Genomic DNA, 18,368 nt, shown 5'->3' with positions numbered 1-18,368 from the left:
AATACAGTGAATACCAAAACTCCACAGTTTGGATTCCCATCTCTCAATTTAACTTTCTCACTTCCAGCTTACCCATGCCACCTTGCTCCCTCTTTTAAGCAACTCTTTGCAAACATCTGTCCCTTAAACAGCCACAACTCGATACTTGCACACTTGAAGAAATTTACCTTTCCTAAGTCCAAGTGAGTAAGAATTAGATGATTTTTGTATCAGCATGCAGGAGAGAAAAGGCATGATGTGAATAGGAATGGCAGCTCCTATGTATAGCCAGCTGTTCACTTGCTGCCAGAAAGCTTCATTTTCATAACTAACTCACACATCACCTGGGTAACAACCATTCGCAAGGATGAGTAGTTCTAAAAAGACACATTATTGTCTGAAGTATTGGTTATATGCATGGAAGTTCTGTACATATTCCCAACTGATTGAACAGCCACATTTACTTTGTGTGCTTGTGCACACATGTGTGTGAAATACCCAAAACATCATCTGAACAGTTAACTTTAACTGTGCCCTTCCTACAAAAACAAGAACATGATTCTGCGTGCAAGATCCTCAGTCTAAGTAACAAACTTCTAGTCCTTATTTTAATACAAGACAACTCTCCATTACCACTGTGCTCTACTTTCTACCTCATTTCATATGACAAGCAACCATCTTCATCAGTGTCAATCTCAAAATTCTGCTTGTCCTTTCCTATAAAACTTTCCTCACAATTTCTCTAAAGACTGTGGAAAAGCTCAATTCAATGCAAGAGAAAAGAAAGGGATCACCTTCACCTTTGTGCACCAATCTGCTTTTCTGCCATTTAAACTTATTAAAATGAGGAGAAAATCAAACTGGTTTGCCTGTTTGATTTTCTTTCAAATCTATACTAATCTGCAGTAATTCACAATGCACATAGCACTTCTTCCTTTAACTATGGAAACCTTCTCCCCAACATACTAAGGACGTGCATTAAATGGTAATAATCTAAATCTCTCTCTCTCCTTTAACTATTTTTAATTGTTTCTTATCAGGAAATGAGAAGGTAAACTGGAAGGTTTGCCAAATTATACAATCTTGTCTGTTTTGAGGAAGCTGGAAAACGTGCAGAGCACGGCTGTCACTGCACAGGCAGCAAACCAACCTCCATGCCCCAGCCATTTCTGCCCATAGGAATGGTACAATTTATAGCATTGACATAATCTAAAATAGATGAAATATGCCTATATCTCTGTACTGCAACTTTTATTTTGGTGGTCCTCAAGATGCTCATTCATGGATAACAGCCCAATGTGCTGAAGCCAACAGCTCTTCTACTATTGCCTTTATTAGAGTATCACAGAATCATGAGAAAAGGGTAATGAAGAGAAAGCTGTGAGGCAGCATCATACTTCATGAACCACAGACAATACCCCCCCTCAGTTATCTTTTATATATACATACATAAAACAGAAAGAATGACAAAGTCTCTGCACTTAAACTTGATCACCATTTCTGTCACTCTGAAAAAGAGCGAGTTTCATGTTTCATTAGTGAATTTTCTCATTTCAGTGACCCTCAAAAAAAAAAAAAAGGCAGTGAAACATAACTCCATCCCACTTCACATTTTATATTGAATCATTTAAGAGCACTTCAAAATATTCACAACATTAAAAAATGTGTTTGTTCAACCTCACTTCATAGATCTGAGACACTTGTCAAGCAACTGGTCCACAACCTCACTGCCGTGAGCTGATGGGCAAGACCTGGTTTGCTTCATTGAGAGCCCTGAAATGACTTTGCACTCCTGAGGAGTGAGAAACAATGCAGGCTCTCAACTAGGTAAAGGAAGAGGCAAACAAGGAAACTGGAACTCTTCTTTTAAACTTCCACCTTTAAAGAAACAGTATATTTGCCACAGAACAAAAAATAACTAAGCAATGTCAATTCTGTGAAGAATGCAAAAATCAAAATGTAACCGATCCCAATATTACACGGAAGAATGCCTCCTCAAATTTGTAATGACACAGCACACAATGGTATATAGTCTTATTTAGATTATAAGAGAAAAAAAATCTTAAAACTAGTGAGTAATTGTGCATTTTAATCTACTAAAGATCAAATCTTATTCTGTCATTGCACAGTGCACTTTAGGGCATGTTGAAACCTGGTGCCTGTAGGAAGTCCCAAAAGCAACTCAAATGGAGTCAAAAGCACTTTGAACGCAGGAGAGTTTGGTTTTCCTTAGGTTTCAGTCAGTGGGGTTTGGTTGGGGTATAGTGGGGTGGGACATGGGGTTGTTTGGTTTAATTGCCCTTTCTTTTTAAAGAGAGGTTCTTTTCTCCTCTTCAGAACAAGTCTTTCTTGTCTCTCAACCTTAGATGGACAGGTGTGGCATTTCCTGCAATTTCATCACTTTACATTATCTAAGTCAGTTCTCCCTCCTTAATTTAAGGTCTTGCCTGTGAGCGATACTGTTAATTGCTCAAACATTGGTTCTGTACACAGGTATGAAAGCCAGCTGGGTGCAGACCAGGAAAGCACTCCTGATTCTGCCTGAGGAATTCTCACAGCACCTTCCTTCCAAGGCTTTATGGAACATGAGAGCTTTATATATGAAACATTCAAACTTCATTCTCCTCCAAAAACTTCTTCAGCTTCTTCTGAAACTGAAGATGGTGGAAATCCCACCAGAGTACACTGATGATCTCTTTCAATGGCTACATTCCTACGCAAATGAGTGTGTCCCTAACAGTGGCAACAATACGAATGGACACTGCTAAAAGACCCATAAAAATGCAAAGTTTCTTCTATTTTACCTGTTTTCAGTAACTAACATCAAGGATGCAGACCAAAAGAAAAGTATTAGCTTAACATAAAATCTAGGAACTACTAATATTACATTAATAGTAGTACTTTGATTCCTACACTGAAGACATCTTCTTGGCATGTCAGTCAGTCTACAAGCTAAGACAGAAGAGTGTGAGTGAGGGATTTTTCAGATAGGAAGTCTGTGTTCTGGTTATACTGCATTCCTGTGAGAGGTCTGTATGGAAAAGAAGCCCATCTCCCTTCACATCCCCTTCCCTACAGCTCTTCAAAAGTCTGGACAGGGTAGCAGAGAATAAAATTAGCAACTGCATGTGTTCTTTAAGACCAATAAATTTGCAAAGTCCACCTACTTGCACATAGTTCTTCCCCAAATACTAAGATCAACTCTGATTACATCGTTATCTTTCACCAGATGGGTCCAGACCTGGAACATCCTTAACCATCTCAAACAATCAATTTTTTACTATTCAGAAGACTTTTTCATGGTTTTTTAACTGAAGGCTTTCTACTACTACACAGCTGGGCCTCTGACACATCAGAACAAAGCCTTGCAGAGTCAGTGGGCTTCCAAAATAATGTCCTCCACTTTGGGAAGCGTGGGTGTCAGGATCAGTATGAACTTTCTAGGTTTATATTGATCAAGGATCAAATAAAGGAAAACAGCCTAAGTTTTGAGTCAAGGTACATTTATCACACAACTTTTCAAGAAACCTTGAAGATGTTACAGAACACTAAAATTCACATGCATGATCATAAACTAAGTTTTTGTCACCTGGTTTAGAGAATAAAGATAGCAAGTATTCTTTTGGGTAACTCATGGGATTGACATGCATTCTTGGGAATTCTTTTAAAGATCTGACAGTTGCAATAACTGTGGAAAACCCCCCCATAGTTTACAAGATCTGCTCCCAATTATCTTTAATACTGTTTGGAATCAACTTCCTCCCTAGGAAAGAAGTATTCCATTTATTTGTGGTAAACTGACTTCTGCAGTGTGTAACTTACCATACTGATGAAACAAATCAAACTTGATATACATTCACATGTGACTTTTTAATCAAGCACGCAAAACTAGGCTGACATAAGAATAAATTGATGGGTGAAGACAATAGGGAACAGCTACTGAATCAGAGCAGTGTTCATGCACTGTAATTTTGAGTTGTGTCCTTGGCAGATTTCTGAGAACTATTCCCTTCCAGAATTACACAGAAGTTTCTTCTGTATAGGGATATCACTGCAGCTCCAGTGGTATGATATTTCAAAGAACAAAACATGTTCCCCTCAAATGTTTTAGTATTCCCTCTACTAATCAATTGCTTCGGGGTTTTGGTGATGGGATTTTGTTCATGTAACTTTTTTAAGCTTTCTCTCCATTTCAACAGCATGCCCTTCTTACCCTGTTCAAATCATTAGATCTTTTTTTCTTGCTTGTAGTACCTAGTCTCTCATTCAGAACATCACACTCTCCCAGTGAAGCCTCACACTCAGTTTGAACTGTTTTAACAACCTGTTTTAAATGGCCACCAAAAATCACTTTTCTCCTATCCAAGCACATCAGCCTCTACCCAGTATTTCCACTAGATCACATTTCTTTCTCACATTTCCTCATGTTATATTCACCTTCAAGGTTGCAACAAATTTTAGGTCTATTTGGTTTTGATCTCTTTTCAAACCTCCAAGTCTGACAACAATGAACCTAGATTTCCATTTATTCCTTTCTCTTTATGTCTTTTCCATTTGTACTCACACTGTATCCTGAATATTAAGATCAGGTCCCCAGTACAGACTGCCAAGTCAGGCACTCCTGGCTGCTACCAAAATCAAATAAAAATAATACTTTCCAAAAGTGTTATGTGGGAAGGTGGCAGGAAAAGAAATTCAAATCATAGAAAGTACACATCTACTAGATAACAATTCATTAACTGCTTGATCAAGATCAAAACAGCCAGTTGCTATTTGGAAGCTTCAATTACCAGTTTATTAACTCAGGGAACTGTACTTTCCACTAGTTTATTTGGCAGACAGTTATTTGCAAGTGCCAACTGATGAAAAAAGTTCAAACAATAAAAGTAATTACTTTACGTATTTTGGCTATTGTTATACCCTGAACTACTACTGTCATTTGGAAAAAAGCATAAAAACAAGAGGATGAAATCTTTGCAACCAACCTATATGGTCTCAACATGATGAACATTTGATAATAAATCACTCCATTTCAAGCAAGTGGCTTATCAGAACCAACTATAGTCATTCCACTTTTTTAAAGCAATATAAAACCCTACTGTTCTTCACTTTCATCTTAAACAACATCATTTCTACATAGAAAATACACATTCTTCCTGCTTTTGTTGCACATGACAAAACAACAGAAAAGACCAACCCTATTAGAATTTATCAATCAATAGAACATTCTTCTTTGTGACCTACAAAAAACACTCTGTCCTGTATCCTGGCACTATGGAGCTCCCAGTACAATCCCTGGAAAGAGAACAAACTCTCTGTGGCATGCTCAGTACAGTGGGCGGATTTCCCCCTTCCTACCCTCTTCCAGCTGTGATAAACACCAAAGCAAAGTCATGCTGAAAAAAAAAGGAAAATAAACCAAATCATAGTAGACTTCAGCATAAATAATAAATCAAAAAGCTGTTCCAGTGTTATGGTAGGCAAACCACATAGTGGTAAGGACAGCTTGTGTATTGAAAAAAAAAATTAAATAATGCCACATCTTAAGGAGCAGTGTTTGGGATTCCAACAGAGAGTCTGTAGCTCTCCCTTTTTATAGCTGTTGATGCAAGGTTCCTTCCAAATAACCAAGGAACGCGTATCTGCAATGATTTGAAGGTTCATTTTCTAGGCACATAAACACAGTCAGGTAGCACATCAAGTTTTAAAATTACTTCAAGAATTTGTGAAATGGAAATCTTCAATGTGGTACAAAAATAAAATGTGATTGGATCAGGTATGACATCACTGTCCTGTGATCCCATATTTGAAATTACAAGTAATACTTAGAGAGCTAACTGAGCATTTACAGTAAATACTGTGCATGACATCCCAATCCCTAGAAACAGCTGCAATGAGCCAAAAAAGTGTGGAAAAAATACAACCTCTTCAGTGTTATTCCAGGCTAAATTTAGCTTAGAGAAGACTATCTTCCTCTAGAGTCAAAAGGAAGAGGATGTCACCTTCAAAGCAACATTTCAGAGCAGAAGAGCATGAAGCCTCTCTGCACAACAGAGATGGTGTCACCTATGCTGTGAAGGGACCCTGAAGTGGGGGAACATGACATAGGCTCCTCCCCACAAATACTGTCCTTTTCCCAGGCCAGGCTGGAATTTGAACATGCCAGCGTGCTCTGAAGAAGAGTAAACATGTCCTGTCTCCACTTTGCTTGGTCTGGACAAGTATTTTGGGCAGATCCACCTGACAGCATGCAAGGCTAATTACCTCTCCCCAGACCCTAATAGGAGATTTTCGCATGGTATAGAGCTCCAAATTCTGGTGTTCCCACTGGATCCAGCCACTTCTTCTCCCTCATCTTAGCAAAGCCTAAGGCAAGATTCAAGAAAAAGAGGATGTCAAAGACCTGGAGGCTAATCCAGCATTACTCTGGCAGGACAACAGTTAAAGGCTTCCAGAGCAGAAAGGAGAGCTGGGGCAGGGGAAGAGATGAGTACAGAAGGGAGGGGATGACCCTGCTGCCCTGGGACACAAAACATGCTCTTTTAGATGCTTGCAGTTTTAGGTGCACATTAAGCACATAACCCCATTTCTCATACAGAAGTTTATACATAACATGTACCAGACAGACAGACTTTTACAGGAGGAAGAAAATAGAGGAATTTGAAAACACTGATCCAGAGGGCAGCAGAGAACGAGTAAATACCTTGAGGAGTCATTTCTCCCCTTCTACTGCCTGCTGAAGGAGTATAAGATGAATGTGACCATCTCCACAGTTTGGGGCTGTCCCTTGTGAATACCCCTTCCTTTTCAGCTGCATTCAAGCAAGACAGCTTATGTTTCTGGTGCCCAGAGGTTTTATTAGAGGTTAAGGGGAGGTTTGCACCCCCAATTTCACTTAGAGTCTAGTGACAGCCCTTATAACTCACCTTTATAATAGTATTTAACTTGAAAACAACACAAAAAGGGGGAGGGAGAAACTTTCCAATACTTACATGCACACATCAACATTTTACACAAGATAATAAAAGTGAAAGCTTGGCACAATACCACCCAGAGAAAGAGTTTCTGGAACAGGCTTTGGTAGGACACACAGCCATCTCCCATGAAGAACAGACTGCAGATAGAATAAATGCTAACTTTTTGATTTGGATCCAGTTGGAATTTATTTACCTTTTCAAGTTTTGGTTACTGCCCACATTCATAAATACTTGTCTAGATAATTCTTTATTTGCTTATGTGTTCTTTAGAGCTTTTGTAAGCTCTAGGAATTCTGCACACAACCAGACAGAAGTTTCTCAAAATGTGCAAAACTAGTAGAGGATTTGGTGCAATATTATTAATTTATTAGAAATTAAGGGTTTTAACAACTCCGAGCTATGAACGTTATTGCTAAGAACTTCAGGCAGAAAAAGCCAAACAAAACCAATAACACACACACACACAAAAAATGTTAGCAGATAACTGAGAGTAAAAAGAGAGAGCAGCAAATTTTTCAAAAGCTGCTTAATTTAAAAAATAAACATATGGCTGCAGGCATAGAACTTGTGAATTCTGCCATACCACCTGTCATTTCCAAGTTTATAATAGCACACTACACACTTCAAGACATCAAAAACAAGGATTTTACCAAAACTAAACATTCTTTGACCCAATGTCTGCTTTTAATACATATATTCCAGAGATCCTGTCATCTTCCAGTTTTCCTGCAGTGCTTTCCCTCTCATACTGGTACTGCTAATCCATATGCATCTTTGTCTGCAGTTGATCTTTCAAGACCAGTTCCACAAAGGTTCATCCTCTCCTTTTTTTAATGAACTCAAACCAGATCACGAGAAAGTCTTGTTATCCCCTTTAAGGAAGGGGATATATTGAATACTCCATCTTTTCTGTGTCTGAAGAGATGTATCTCACTTTGGATGCACAACCTTGCTCCTAACCCTTTACAACATTCTCTTCTGATGATACTGCTGTAAATATCATCCTGTCTCATCATTTCAACAGATTAGTATTGAGACAAATTTCCCTTCAAGAAAAGATAAATTTTCTTACTTCATGCCTTAACAGTCTCGCCTTTGCTGTTCATTTGGCAGGGAAAACTCCTCAACAACAGCCCAAAAGCTCACTAGATAATTCATTTCAAGCCTCTCTCTACCAGAGTACCTGTGATGTTACTTAACAGGAGCAAGACAGCTGTTATACCATAAATATTGCCTGGGAATGTCAAATGATCTTAATTTAAACTGCACTCTCTATTTTGCCATTTTTATAAGACATTCTGTCTGCCATTTTCATTACTGTACATACAATTCATGACACAAATTCTCCCACTATTAGTTTATATATTTAGGTGGATTTTACAATACATTTGTGATCAAAGGAAATGTCTAAGTCTCAGTTTCAGAAAGGAAAATCACTGCTCAGGAAGATTAAAGTTGGTATTTTCATCATGTTTGCACCATGTCCACCTCTCCCACAAGAAGCCAGGGATTTGAGCTAGCAAAATTCAGAAAGAAGGCCACAAAAAAACCCCAGAAGTGCAACAAATTAATTGATAGAGACAAACAGAGACACAGGATTGCACAATTTACTTTAAGTACGTAGCAGTACTCAAAATCAGAGACAGCATCTGGATCTTACTGTCCAAGCAGCTTCTATGACAGTCAGTTATTGCATGTGCAGCTACAAACAGAATTGATGTTTTTTAAAACAGAGACTACAAAGAGCAGAGCCATTTAATGCAGACATCAATATTTACAGTAGAAAATAGCCTTTTAGGCTTACATAATCAACAGTTTTGAACAGAAAGGCTTAGCTAAATGGCATTCCCCATCCTGACTTTTAAAGTAGCTCTGAAGGGAAAGGTAAATGTTGATGAGCATACTGACTGTGTATATTTGTACATGAAATGATAAACTGGAAAAAACAAAGCAAACTTGTGTTTTACTGTCTGAACTAATGGAGACTGACAATGACCTGCACACCATTACAAGGAGTCCTTGTAACTGAAGCTTTACCAGCAGCATTTTCTCAATTTTTTGAACACATTTTAGAAACTGGATCTTGGACCACTAGCTATCACGTTTACCTTGTTCTCACATATTTTCATGTGCAAATTTAATTATAAATATTAATTAAATATCATAACTACTTCTGTTAAAATTTTTAAAGAATGGTTTTCAATGCATTTCTAACTTTTACCTTAAGAGCACAGAAGATGCAAGAATCACCCATACATTTGTGCGTCGTGATCTGCCGGAAACTGCGGCGAAAAATGTCCAGGTGCCAGAGAACCTGAAACAGAAAAGGGGGCACAGCCAATTTTATGAATATATAAAATAAAATATTGCATAAGCTTATGATTAAACTGCATATGCTGAATAATCCAATGCCATCAATGATCACCTTTAAAATGGATGCCTTTTATCTAACTGCAAGTTGACATTTTCAACGTTCTTTAGCTGTAACCTTCACATGCTAATTTACAGTATGCCCTTCCCCTGAATTTCCTGCCATGTGCTTTTAGAAAGCCCAAATGCTGGAAAATGAAGCACCAATAGCATATACATTAACAAGTTCATGCAAGTGAAAACAGTAGAATACTAAAATCCGTTATGCCCAATTTTATCATTGCTAAGTGTCCTCACAGGCCATGATTACTATCCCTACCCTGTCAGGGCAGTTATACCTTTCTCTCAGGACAGGTATGGTGGTAATAACAGCTGTGTGACTAGGTAGGGCCACAGCACAGAAAAGCAAGCAGGCTTTTACATGTTCTGCTAGCAAGAGTGAGAGGTGACATTTGCTCTAACAGCACCATGTTTTTTCAGTTTTATCACTAAATCTGTGCACCCTTGGGAAATTATTCAAATTCGTACCTGTAAAATAGCAACAATACCCATCTCTGAGGTGTTCTACAGTCTGTACAACTCTTTATGTACAAATATGGCCAGCACTGGCTATTTCAGCTCAAACTAGCAGTAACTGGACTTTCCTGCAAACCTCAGTCACCAGCCTTTCTGAAGGCAGAAGTCTGCAATGAAAGAAGCCCTGACCTAAATCACGTCCTACCAGGTTCCGGACAGAGCAGCAAGGTCCAGGCTGACATGTGACTGGCTAAATGCTTCATTAGCACAAACAGAGGAACCAAACTTCTTATTTCTGTTGAATTTGCCTAGAGCAACTGGCTAGAAAAAATTTACCACCCTGGCAAAATTTGTGCTGGTTTCAAGAAGTGTTTTCAACTGGAATGATTTGTTATTTAAATGATAGCAATATGTAATATTCAGTTTTTTGAAATATAATCTGTAAGTTTCCCGAAACTTCATAATTGCCATGGCTATGTTTCTACTCAAACTTAAAGGCCTGGGAGGCAACATAAGCCTTGAAAACATTCCTGAAGAACTACTGCAGATTTTACAAAAGGACAAAAAAATTACGTTTAGGAATGAGTCCTATTTTTTAATGTAATCTCCTTTGGAGTTTAGACTGAATGTTAATAGAAATTAGTAAGAGCAAGGAGCAACAAACATTCAAGAGCATTTCAGACTACATGCTAAAAAATTAGGATAAACCCCAGAAGTATGTATGTTATGAAAAGATTACCATCTTGCCTTTTTTTTTTTTTTTAATTCAGCTTTGATTGTAAATACTTTCAGTATCTGACCTCTCTTCAGCTTTAGAAGAAAAGAGTTTCTGTAGCAGGTTAAAGACCAGGTCATATACTTTCATCTTCATGTATGGCATGCAGCTGGTATTAGGATCTATTTAGTCCAGACCTAGGTTCACTAACTCAGTATTAGGAAGCAGCTGGTCATTACACCTTAAAGCTTAATAAAGGTAATTGATACAAAACATCACTGGAAATTTCTCTTTGCCCTGTAATTCCTAACATATTAAGCCTATTGAGGGTCATAGGTATACGTATTTGTATTATTTGCACTGGGGCTACATGAAAGCCTGAAGTTAGTTGAGAACCTGATTGTGCCTGTGAAAAAAAACCAAGCAGAAGTCAAACCCATAGCGATACAGTCTGTGCTGCACAGACAAGTCATATGAAGGGATGGAAACTGATGTGAAGGTACTTCAAGCCCTGCTGCCAAAATGACTAAATCTCAACCATCAGACATTCAAGGCATCTAAATGATGACAACACCTCTACAGCAGCCATACCATTCCACTGAATTTGGCACCAGAAAAGGTTTTTCTTCTAAATCAAACAGTAAACATTCAGTCATTTAAACTAAGCTACAAAGCAGCAGCCAGAAAGAAAACTGAACTACATAAAATGGATCTTGTATAGTTATTATCAAATCTTGACCTTGACTGATTCAACAAAAGTTAAATTTACTTTTAAGAAGTATGCATTCTGCAAGCTATGCAATATCCTATTATTTTAAAATAAATTTTCTATGTGTATTTTTAGCTTTGGTTGACATTCTACAAGCTTGCACAAACAAGACATTCAAGTACAGTAAATGATGACTGTGTAAATGCTGTTGAATTCACCAGGAAAACCTGAAAATTATAAAGCTGTTCAATAACTCAGTCTGCTCTTCCAAATGTAGCTTTATTCTATCCAGGCCCAACAATAATTATGTTCTCAGGTTTGGCTATATTTGTTGCACGGTGCTTAGGAAAATACTGCAACAGACAGAGGGCAAAACCAGAAACATTCTTTATTTTGTGCTCTTACCTGTAGTGCACTATTCAGGAAGCAACTGTTCTGTCCTGGTTCATTGCTGAGACCTTTACTGGGTGCTATTGAGGTTGTATTTCGTGGAGTAAACATGCCCTGTACATTCCCCCGACCCACAGAAAAGTAATTTCTTTTCCAAGACATCTTCCAGTTTCAGCTGTAGAAAATGCAGGTTTAGGTTGGCAGAATACTTGACTTGATCAGATGCTTCCTTTCAAAAAATTTTAAACTGTAACAACAACCAGTCTTCCTTAAACTATAGTTTAAACAGTATTTATCCTTTTGCCAGGACTCAAGGAGTTTGCTTCTTTTAAATCCAGCCTGGGATGCTATTCTTCATTTGCTGCTTATGCATGCAAAAACCTCCTTTAAAAGCAGCCACATAGAACATTTGCGAAGGGAAGGAATCCACAGTTGTTCAAGTTCATGTTATGCTGCTTCTCCCTTTTCCAAACAGGCAGTAACTTCAGAGAACAAATGGAAAATCAAGGAGGTCCCAGACTCAAGAAAAACAACTTCCTCCCACAGCTTCTGCAATCCTTCTATAATCCTTCTGAAGAAGATGGGAAAAATCCAATTAGTAAAGGAGCAAAGAAACCAAAACACAACCTTGGCAGCTCCCTTTCAGTTACATGTATCTTGGGTGATGAAAGAGACATTATCCTCACAGGAGAAAAAGAAGTAACTCCAGAACTTGAGAGCGAAGAGCTTTAAAGGAGCAAGAAGTCTCCGATACAGTTCTTCTAATTCTGCATGCGATCTTTAGAAATTTCTTCTCCCGATCCTCCTTTTGCAATAGGAATGCCCAGCCGTGCCAGAAAGCTTGAGAGAAAAAAATAATCAAAGGCTTGCGTCATTTAATTACTCTCTTGGTTTTGTGGTGTTCTGCCAAGACCAGTGTTGCCTCACCTCCCACAATACACTGAATCTTCAGAGACAAAGCAAAAAATCTAAACATTCCTCCACCCAAAAACCAAAATAATATGGAAAAGAACAGAGGATTCTGAGAAAAGCATGTAAGAGCAAGGAGGCTTGGAGTATGTTGGAAAGGTTAAGAAGGAAACTGGATTAAAAAAATAAACCACAACATTCAAATGAACCTCATGGTAGTAGTCAAACATATGCTTTACAATCTTGTAGTGTTATTTTTTTTTAAAGATATCTTATTCATTCAGTTACATGAGGATTTGTGGTTCTATGAATACATGCTAGCACATTCTCCACCCTAGAACTGGGATTTTGCACTGAATGTGGAAGGCACAAGGCTCATCCCTGACTCAGCAACCCAGTGCACTCTCCAGAAAAAAAAGTCTTCAATTTTCCTTCATCAGAAACTATGTGTACCTCTAAAATGCTATTTAATCTAGGCACATGGGATCTATGATGTCATATAAAAGGCATAGAAACTTCTGAAGAAACCAGACAATTATTGAACAGAAAGTGCTCTTCCCACCACAAGTTCACTTTTTCCCTCACTTACAAGAAACTGCAAAAAAAATATTGAAGCAATTCCTAGAAAAGGGAATGACAAGATTCATAGCAACACTTTTTTTTAAGTTCTTTTAAGGGTTGTCCACCTGTATTTACAGAAACTTGCATAGTATTTTCTAGGTACATTCACAATGACATCTAGAATTATACCACTTTTGATACACATAATAACAACTGAAATTACCTATTATGGCCAGTATGAGCAAGACAACTCTAATCCAAAAGTATTTAAGTATTAATTGCAGCATGAAGTCACTACAAAATAGATTTATGTATGGTTTGTACCTCAGGAAAATTAACTGAGAGTATAATACTTTACAAAGATACCCTGGGTATCTGTGAAGGCATGTTCTTCACCTTCCACACAATTAGAAATTCTTCATCTGTCAAAACACAAAGAACTTTCTAAATACCTGCAAATGTGTTACAGCAGCCTAACACATTCCCTTCTAGCAATACTTCATTTGTACTTCTGTTAAACAAATATTAATGAAGTCTCAGCATTGCTGAATGGCAGGCAAATATCTACTCACAGATGAGTAGTCCTCCTGGCTGCCAGTGTGCCATGCAAAATTTCAGACACGCTTGCAAGCCTGCAGACACAGACCATTACCGTGCCTGTCGCACAACATTCCTGAGTGTTGAACTTATACAGGAGTCATTTCAAAGCAATTTCAGCCTCAGCCCCCTTTCTTTGCTCAACCCCTTACTGAACCGTGAGCCAATCATACTGTGTGAGCTATTTAGGGAAAAATTTAGGGATCTCTGTAAAGCAACACCATTTGCAATAGGTGCAGTGGCCAGTGTGTCACAGACAGAGCAGAGTGCTGTGTGTAACAGAGACAGGCAGGCTCTGTGCTGCCTCACAAAAACCACTGAGCCACTCAAAACCACTCGGTCTTCTTTCCACAGCACCTACAAACAAAGAAAAATACAATCCAAAACATGCCAGCTGAGAGCTGCACCTATTCAGTAGACTTCAAGTTCAAAACAAGACTCTGCTCTCACTGCTCTCAAAATGGGCAGTAAAACTAACTTTTGAACACTTTTTGAGCAAAGCTACATCACATACAAAGTAATTAACTTACAAAGTAAGTTAATTTTTTTTAGCTTATTTTTATTATTTTGGAACAAAATTCAAGACTACAGGCTTTGCAGTTTAGCTGCCACTGCAGCAAGACTATTTCAAACTGGCCCAAACCCTCACAGTAAGCTTAGAACCTGCACTGCTTCTGCACAGCCTTAGCAGAACTGACTTCTTACCACCATGACTGCTCACAGAAGCATATTCAGTTTGCTCATTTGGCTACACGGCCTTTGCAAAGCTAAGAACAAGCAAAAAGCACTTAAGCTGGTAACCACCCAGTCAGGAAAATCAGATCACAGCTTTGCACTGTGCCAACCTCTAAAATCTTACCAATGAAATACAACAACTTGTATAAAATAAACATTATACAAATGTTTTAATAAGGAATAAATAAAGTATTAAAAACAGATAAAGAACATATAATAAAAAAAGCAAACCCAACATTCTAGATCTTCCTGCTGCTTTGTAGCAGCTTCCTTTGGGAAGGCAGGAGGGCTCCCAGCCTCAGACACAGGCTCAGCAGATGAGAGGCATGGGGCATCACTCCAGCAACTCAACCCCAGAGCAAAGCTGGCCATGGTTCAGCACATACTTCTGGCCTGAAGAAACCAGAGTCTGTCCTTTGACAGCAGAGCACAACACTCTACAAGATGTACCACAGAAGATTTCAAGACCCTGTTTATCCCCATATTCCCTTGCTAAATCAATCACACAGAAACAAAACGTCTCAATTTGCATCCTTTATTCTCTGGCAAGGTCTCACTATCACTGTTCATTTTGGGGGGCGAGGAGGAGGGGTGTGTGGACTGTAACACCCCTCTCACCACAATCTCATTTATCCAAACATTACAGGCTATTGATTGAACCCCCAATTCAAGCTGAATTAGAAAAACCCTGTTTAAGAACAAAGATGCTTCCATATAGCTATTAAATAAAAACAAAGGTCTAGAATTTAGTGTTTATTACTTATATTTCTGAAAAAACTTTCAAAACGCAGAACAAAGTAAATGCTTCAATGTGTGAATGTGTCTGATTTCAGAGAAGAGACTCCTTTACCCCAGTACCCCACCACCTATTCTAATGGTAGGGAGTAAATTAATGGTGTTGAGGGCAAATTCATGCCTTCACATGCTGCAACACCTCTGAAACCTAAAGAGCTGAGAAACAGCTTTGAAATTAAGATCTTTTTGATAATAAAAAAAAGAGAGATCATGCATTTTGTTGAAAGTTTTCACACAGATGGCTCCTGAGTTTGACTCTTTCAGTGAAGAGGCACAAGCATAATCCCATGGCTGTTCTCAGCTAGATGGAAAGTTTGTAGAAACAGAGGCTTGAGAATACACTTTCTCCATGTATCCACAATGACGAAAGTATTTGTGAATTTCTGCATAGATTAAATTATATTTAATTGCAGATATATCAATATTACAGTCTTCATTTAGTTTAGACATCCCAAAAGATAGTCAGCTTTGCAAATCAGTTTAAATTTCATCTTCAAGGTAATGAAATAAAGTAGAGGTGTGGAGAAACTTCCCAATACCAAATTAACCATGAGGCTGGATGAAGAAAAGAGTGAAGAGGGCAGTGACCTGACAAACAAAAGATGATTTCCTCCTCTTGAGGATGTCTCCTCTTTTTGATATTCTTAGCTAGACAGAAATAAGAGACAGATTTATTTGCTCACCTAGACCATAAAGTCCAACTACAAAATACAAGATTTACATCATCTCTGTTGCCAAGAATTGTTTCACAGTACAAATGGGACAAGAGAGAGGAAAAAAAATTTCTGCTTTATGCATGCATTTCTCAGCCTTGATGGCTCTGCTGGAAGAAAGGAGTAGGGAGGAGTCTGTAATGCTTCTGCTGCCAAGCTTGCACACATTTGTCAGTCTTCCTCTTAAATGAACAACCTGATTACCTGGCTCTGTGCTACTTGTGCCTACTGGGTGGAACCAGGAACTGACAGCACCTCACAGTGCCACTGGTGCCCAGAAGACTCATACTGGTCTTCCTTGTTTTCCATGCGCTATTGCACAATTCGCAGTCCCTGAAGTTTTGTAAAGACAAAGTTTTGAGTACCAGAGACCTTAGGCTAACTTCCCAGAGCCTTTTTGGAAAACAGAGTTTGCTAAGGTTATGATAAATACTCTTTCAAATACCAGAGAAATCCTTCTTTTTTTACTGGAAGCAAATTTTCCAAAGGTCAGGCTAAAAGTTGCCAATAAACACCATCAAAATAGTCTTGGGGTGAAGACTAAAAACACATTTCCCCAAATCCATGGATGTACTTCTTCAGAGAGTACAGATACAGCAAGCCCCATCAAACACTACAGGTTTCCCCAGAGGACACAGTGAAGGCCATCTCTGAGAGATCACCTCAAGATAATGCAAACAAAAATGGAAAAGACTAGACAGAACAGCAAGCAAAACCAGCATTGGTCACTACCACTGTATTTATACAGCCTATCAATCAATAGAAGAAACTGCAGTCAAAATACTGATGGGTCAATCACCTGTTAGGAATGCATTTCCACAATGTGGCAATGTGCCATTTCTATAGATAACCTAATGCTTCTACAGTCATAGGAAGGAAAAAAACCAGAACAATTTTATGAAGAATGTTTTTATACCAACTTTTCAAACCAACAACCAATAAACCATTAAACAAGAAAACCAACCCACTCCACATTCCTGTTAACTGGCAAGACCAACAAGAAGCATAGGGAGACCACATTCTGCAGAAACATTCCAAAGTGAGACTCTGTAAACTGCTGGGGTCAAGTATTGTTTTATACTGCATGAAAATACACTTTATAGCAAAACATTCTCCAACTTCCTCACCCAAAATGCTTGTAGGTTTTATAAAACTCTGGTGGACTGCCTCTTAAAGCAGTGTAATGAAATCCTACAAACACTTACCTAATCTGAATCATTTGATTTTAAGCCTGACAGTCAGCCAAATCTATTTAAAGAGCATCTTTCACAGTTAAAAAAAACCAAAAAAACCAAACCCAAAAAAAATCCCCAAAAAACCAAAAGTGAGCAGAAAGCCATTGGCTTTGTAATGCAGAAGATTCTCCTCCAGGGTTACAGTCTCAGCAGTCTTTTCTGCAGCCTTTTCTGCAATAAGGACATAAGGTGATAAACACCTGTGTTCTGTGCTAACTGACCACCACACAGACTTCTATTCAGGAAAATGGAAAAGTATGTCATTTATCCTACATAGCTATTGAGACAGTAAGGTAGCTGTGTCCAAACTTTCATAGAACAGTTAAGACGACTCAAAATATGCAGCTGCCTCTCAAACAATGAGAAAAGCTATTAAAACCCATCTGGTAAGGAGCTCCAGTACAAAATGACAAGTATTCAAAGGCAAATTATAACTAAAAAATAAATAAAAAGTCCAAACACAACGCTCAATCTCTAAAGACAGCATTACAGCCTTTTCTGATCAGCAATCATTTAACCTGCAAAATGATCTAGAAGTTTCTAAAGTAAAGCATATCTTCTTAAAGACTACAACTGATAGAAGTACAGTGTAAAATAATTGAGCAATAAAGGGCTTCTGTTCAAAGACAGACAATGAGAGTGGAGGTCAGAGCTAGAAATGCAAATGCCACATAATTTAATTTCTGTGGGGCTTATTGCCAAAACACATTTTGCTCCCCAGATAAAGGCTCTACTGATAGAAAAAACATTATATTAATAGCCACTGATCTGATGCATCATAGAACTTTCAGCACATGCATTTGCTGGGAATGAAGGCATACAAGCCCACTGGTCCTAGTTCCAAAATTCTTTGGAAGCAGCAGCCATCATGTTACACAGCCCTGTTATCTCAGCAACTTTTCACTGACAGTTGGAGAGGCAAGGACTATATATAAAATTAAGAAAGTCTGCCCAGTCGTAAGTAAATTCAAATCCCTTCAAAACCATCTGCACTCCGTTCAGACCTACCCTTCACAGTTGTTCAAAACTGCTGTACATGATAATAAGAGCCTACATTTTAATTCACCTGGATTTCCAAAGTGCTTATCCTCAAGTTTTCTATTACTTTCTCTATGAAATCTAAGTTTATTCTCCAAAGCCCATATATAAAAAACACTCTACCTTACC

The 18,368-nt window shown here is 38.3% G+C and overlaps 1 protein-coding gene across 6 annotated transcripts in view; it reads right to left on the bottom strand.

Annotated features, from left to right (window-relative positions):
* The window catches only part of USP54 (ubiquitin specific peptidase 54), a 93,358-nt gene that overhangs the window by 34,334 nt on the left and 40,656 nt on the right, over nt 1–18,368 (bottom strand). For 4 of the 6 annotated variants that reach the window (XM_058841472.1, XM_058841471.1, XM_058841475.1 and 1 more), the window contains exons 2-3: nt 11,672–12,496; nt 9,178–9,270 (exon numbers count right to left, since the gene is read on the bottom strand). In XM_058841472.1, the coding sequence (XP_058697455.1) occupies nt 9,178–9,270; nt 11,672–11,818 (240 nt within the window). In that variant the 5' untranslated portion in view covers nt 11,819–12,496. Of the gene's footprint in view, nt 1–6,243; nt 6,346–9,177; nt 9,271–11,671; nt 12,497–18,368 lie in introns of all 6 variants that reach the window. The other 2 variants (XM_058841474.1, XM_058841473.1) reach the window with 2 other exon arrangements.

Source organism: Poecile atricapillus, chromosome 6 (genome assembly GCF_030490865.1).
Source record: "Poecile atricapillus isolate bPoeAtr1 chromosome 6, bPoeAtr1.hap1, whole genome shotgun sequence".
Classification (NCBI taxonomy): Eukaryota; Metazoa; Chordata; class Aves; order Passeriformes; family Paridae; genus Poecile; species Poecile atricapillus.
The sequence above is the reverse complement of the archived record's forward strand: the minus strand, read 5'-3'. Positions and strand labels throughout refer to the sequence as shown.